General features: G+C 35.7%; 1 protein-coding gene across 1 annotated transcript; it reads left to right on the top strand.

Annotated features, from left to right (window-relative positions):
- The first annotated feature begins 262 nt into the window (after positions 1 to 262).
- On the top strand, positions 263 to 2,474 carry LOC132029606 (uncharacterized protein At1g28695-like). Its single transcript, XM_059418886.1, has 3 exons — positions 263 to 662; positions 750 to 1,127; positions 1,768 to 2,474. Exons 1-3 carry the CDS (start codon positions 498 to 500, stop codon positions 2,266 to 2,268), a joined length of 1,044 nt encoding a protein of 347 aa, XP_059274869.1. The 5' UTR covers positions 263 to 497; the 3' UTR covers positions 2,269 to 2,474.
- Positions 2,475 to 5,038: the final 2,564 nt, after the last annotated feature.

The following is a 5,038-nucleotide window of genomic DNA, read 5'->3' as shown; positions in this document are numbered from 1 at the left end:
TAAATTTAAATAATGAGAAAAAGCTTTTACTCCCCCACATAGAATATCTTGTCTCGATGTCTTCCCATTAGACAAAAGTCAAGTTTATTTGACAGAACTTTCTATATGTTTTTAATAATTAATAGTTCAAAAAATGTAAAGAATTCCACGTGGTACATTCACATGATCTTTTGGATATTAGTATAAAATGTAAAAGAAGTTTTATCACGCGGTATTATTCACATGGTTTTAGATATTAGTAACCGGTTAAATAAAAAAACAACAAGTAAATTATTTTCTATAGAAAAAGTAAGACACACAATTTGAACAGAACCTTCTTCCTTTGCCAATTTGAACAGAATACTGTATAAAATTTGTGAATGACTAAATTAGTTGGCCATTCGGATTCGGCACTATTTATGCAGTTCAACTAACTAAACTGACTAAGGAAAAAAAAAAAACCAATATTAACTAAAAATCACCTAACTAATACAGCAGTGATATATCCTATTCCGACGATGCATTTTAGGAATCCCATCAAAGACTGCACTTACTATGTTTTGTATATACTTCTAACCTTTGGATTGTTGTGTATTCTCCTCTTAAGCTCTTCATGTAGTAAAAGCGGTAATTTAACTCTCTTTTCTTTACAAGAATACTCCATATGCCAACCTTCAAATGCAGTAAGCAACGTTTCTTGATTAGCTTCTTTTTTTTTTTTTTTTTTTTTTTTGTCATGGTTAACTATTTGGTTTGTATACATGCACCAGTTTTACATAAAAACCTATGAAGATAAGCTTGAAGAAGCTTTGGCTGGAGCAGCGACTAAGGACAAAACAGTAATAATAACTGTTGTTAATAAATCATACGTAGAGGGAGATAAGCCAATGCTAGATCTCTTCTTGGATGGTTTTTGGCATGGAGAAGGCACTAGGGAATTGATGAATCACTTGTTGATTGTTGCCATTGATCAAACCTCTTATGAACGGTGCAAGTTCCTCCATCTTCATTGTTACCAGCTCGAAACGGACTTTGTGGATTTTGCCGGAGAGAAAGTGTACATGTCGGAAGACTTTATAAAGATGATGTGGCGAAGAACTCAGTTCTTAGGTGATGTTCTTAAGCGTGGTTATAACTTCATTTTCACGGTACGTACATCTTACATCGACAATATACTAAGGTTTTTAGGTAGAAAACTACACCAACAGCATGGTTGAAAACTCATGGTTTAAAATAAACCATAGATATTTGTGTGATTAACAAATTACTTTTTTAAAAGTGAAATGAGAAATTTAAAATTAAATAAATGTATCATTCTTTTTATACAACTAAAATAGAAAGTTCATCATATGAGACATATGAACTATTTAATAATCGCCTTTATCATAGTTCTTTGGGAATGATAACAAAACGCCTTTATTGAAAAATTATGTTTCTAAATTACTCTTTATCTCAACTTAAAGTCTAACTTAATTAAGTAATACTTCAATTCTAAATTGCCTCGATTATCTAGATATTTTCAGAAGAATGTTCAAATGATATCTATTCTCACGATATTCTCAATTAGTAATTATGTAGTATTATGGATGTTCATCCTGGGGCCGAGCGGGGAGACGGGTGCAAACCATTGATTAAGTAGATTGATCATACCATATGCATGTCCAAGACAATTTTCCTACTTTAGACCGTAATATATATAAAAATGCACTCGCCAAAATTTACTGTTAAACAAAACCAATTTGTCAAGCTCAACTAGCTGATCACTATTGCTTCTTTCGTGCTGAACAGGACACTGATGTATTATGGCTAAGAAATCCATTCCCAAAGTTGAGCCAAAACAAACAAATAGACTTGCAAATCAGTGCAGATAATTTTAATGGCGACCAATGGTCCGAGGCAAATCCCATCAACACAGGCTTCTACATGATCAAATCCGACAATAAAACCATCGCACTGTTTGATAAGTGGTACGAGAAGAAAGAGGATTCCATCGGATTTAAAGAACAAGACGTGTTGCAAAACCTAATGCGTGAAGGAGAATTTCGAAAGTTAGGCCTTAAAGTGAGATTCTTGGACACTGTTTATTTTAGCGGATTCTGTCAAAATAGTAAGGATGTTAGGGCCGTAGTAACTGTTCATTCCAATTGTTGCCGGAGAATTAGTGCCAAAATGGCTGATCTGATCGCAGTAATTCATGATTGGAAGAGGTTTATGAGCTCCACTTCGAATGAAACATCGAGGTTTCAGTGGTCGCCTCATGATCACTGTCGAGATTCCTGGCGAAATTGAGGATACTATGATTTTATGTTGAGAAATCTAATTAATAATTATGTATACAAGTTCTTTACAAGTTCAATCTTGTGATTTTGAACGTAGCAAGACACAGTATATCATTTGTAAGTGCATCATTAGATGAAATATTTTCACACACTTTGTGTAATACGTCCAATAGCTTAGTGTCACGTTTGTTAGTTCACATATGTATGCAAAATTGAATGATTTTTTTGGTTACAAAAATATTGTACTGCTTATTGACTTGCGTGATATTCTTAGGCAAAGTTGAATTATTTTTTTGTTACAAAAAATAGTTTAATAACTTTCTGTGATACTTGAGCAAAGTTAAGTGATTTTTATGCTAAAAAATAATTCAATGACTACGGTGCAATAAAATAAAAGTTGAGGAATCATCTTAAATTTAAGCAAACTAAGTCATGAATAATCTTATGGTAATAAATTATCTCATGAAAGATAAAATAAAAAATCTAAACCATTTCTAAAATATAATAAAAAAGTAACATTCTTTTTCAAACTATAAAAACACATCCCATGCATATATATTTTATAGTCATTAGCCACACAAACAAAAAAAAAAAAAAAAAAAAGAAACGAGAGCTTCCAGAAAGTTTTTTTCTGTGTTAATTATTTTTGCTTGGTTTAGCTTTCTCTGAACTTTCGAAGGGCCTGGTCAAAAATTTCTTAGGAAACGCGCATTCTAATTAAGTTGATCATTGAACAGTACGTGTAAGACTTTTTTTAGCGATCAGTGTTCTTAGTTTAACAAAAATACATCTCATGCATATCTATTTTATTATGACCCAGCCACCAAAAAGAATAAGAAATGAGATCTTCCAAATATGGTACTCCATCATGTCTCATGTGAACGCATAATATATGGTTCTGAAAGTTATATATCGGATTATATATAGAACTAGGTATTAATCTAGCATAGGACTCATGTAAAGGCCCATGTTAACTGTGCAGGTAGTGCCCGCAGGGGCGATGCACCACTTTAGGTATGGGTTCAATTGAACCCTCAACTTTCGATGCGGAACATAAATTTATATGTAAAAGTTTATTAAAATTGCAATAAAATAGTAGAGATGAACCCATAACTTTAAAAATATAATAGGTTCAATGCTAACCCTCCACGAACTCTCTGTATTAACCTTCCAGGCCCAAGAAACTTTTGATATCTGATCTTTGAGGTGGGTCTGGGCTAATTCCTAACACCGTCAACTTTCTGAAAATAAACTTTAACGCCTTCGCCTGAAATAACATGGCCTAAGAGTGCCACTGACTTTAGCCAAAACTCGCACTTTGAGAATTTTGCATAAAGCTTGCGATCCTTGAGTGTTTGCATAGTATTCTGAGATGCTCTGCATGGTCAGCCTCACTACGGGAATATACCAGAATATCATCAATAAATACAAGGATGAATAAATCGAGATACGGCTTGAAGACCATGTTCATAAGATCCATGAAAGCTGCTGGTGCGCGTGTCAATCCGAAGGACATGACAAGATATTCAAAATAGCCATAACGGGCTCTGAAAGCAGTCTTCGGAATATCAACTTCCTTAACCTTTAGCTGATGGTAGCCTGATCTGAGGTCAATCTTGGAATAACACTGAGCACCCCGAAGTTTATCAAATAAGTTGTCTATTCTAGGAAGTGAATACTTGTTCTTAATGGTGACCTTGTTCAACTGGCGATAATCTATACACATACGCATGGATCCATCTTTCTTTTGGACAAACAAGACTGGTGCCCCCCAAGGTGAGACATTTGGCCTTATAAATCCCTTGTTAAAGAGATCTTTCAACTCTTTTAACTCTCCTAGGGCCATTTTGTACGGCAGAATGGATATCGTCTTAGTGTCGGGAAGTAGATCAGTCCCAAAGTCAATCTCCCTATAGGGAGAGACTCCGGATAAATCCTCTGGAAACACTTCTCGAAACTCACTAACAACTAGCGAAATTTGGAGGTGGGCAGGCATCTGTATTCCTAACTCGAACTAAGTGGTAAATATAACCCTTGGAAATCATCTTTCTGGCTCTAAGAAAGGAAATAAATCTACCCCTACATACTGCTGAACTACCCTTCCATTCTATAAGTCCGTCGGGAAAATCAAAGGTTACTATTTTGGTTCTACACCCCATTGAGGCATAACAGGACTCTAACCAATCCATACCCATAATCACATCAAAATCTACCATTTTTAATTCTCCTAAGTCTGCTATGATTTTGTAATGATAGACTAACACTAGACAACCCTTATAAATACGTCTAGCTATAATTGATTTCCCAACTGGTGTGGCTACTTCAAAGAGTTCATGCAACTGTTCGGGTTCTATTCCAAATTTCTTGGCAATATATGGGGTTACATAAGATAGGATGGATCCTAGGTCCATAAGAGCGTAAACATTGAAGGTGAAAAGCTGAGCATACATGTGAAAACATCGCCACGAGTCTCGTATCTGACGGCTGCCCGGCGCATATAAACGATTCGACCCCGCTTTGTATTCTTGAGTTTCTTTCACGTCTCTGTTGGGCTTGAGAATTTTGGGGAGCTGCTGAATTAGTGGACTGAGCTACATTACCTCCGGTATTCTGTCTTGCTGATGGATAATCCTGCAGAAAGCGACCTGGCTGACCGCACCCAAAGCAGCCATCTATGCCCGAACGGTATACTCTTAAGTGGTTCTTATGACAAGAGTTACAAGTAAGTGCTTTGAAGCACGGTCACGTTTGGTGGGGCGCGTGGCTGCCATCCGAAGTTT

The sequence above is a fragment of the Lycium ferocissimum genome, chromosome 1, assembly GCF_029784015.1.
Source record: "Lycium ferocissimum isolate CSIRO_LF1 chromosome 1, AGI_CSIRO_Lferr_CH_V1, whole genome shotgun sequence".
NCBI classification, from domain to species: domain Eukaryota; kingdom Viridiplantae; phylum Streptophyta; class Magnoliopsida; order Solanales; family Solanaceae; genus Lycium; species Lycium ferocissimum.
The sequence above is the reverse complement of the archived record's forward strand: the minus strand, read 5'-3'. Positions and strand labels throughout refer to the sequence as shown.

What these genes read in the sequence shown, in the direction of transcription:
- LOC132029606 (XM_059418886.1), top strand. Translation starts at nt 498, where the DNA reads ATGCATTTTAGGAATCCCATCAAAGACTGCACTTACTATGTTTTGTAT. An exon ending in TATGCCAACCTTCAAATGCA is followed by an intron (nt 663 to 749) that starts GTAAGCAACGTT and finishes TACATGCACCAG; the next exon opens with TTTTACATAAAAACCTATGA. An exon ending in GTTATAACTTCATTTTCACG is followed by an intron (nt 1,128 to 1,767) that starts GTACGTACATCT and finishes CGTGCTGAACAG; the next exon opens with GACACTGATGTATTATGGCT.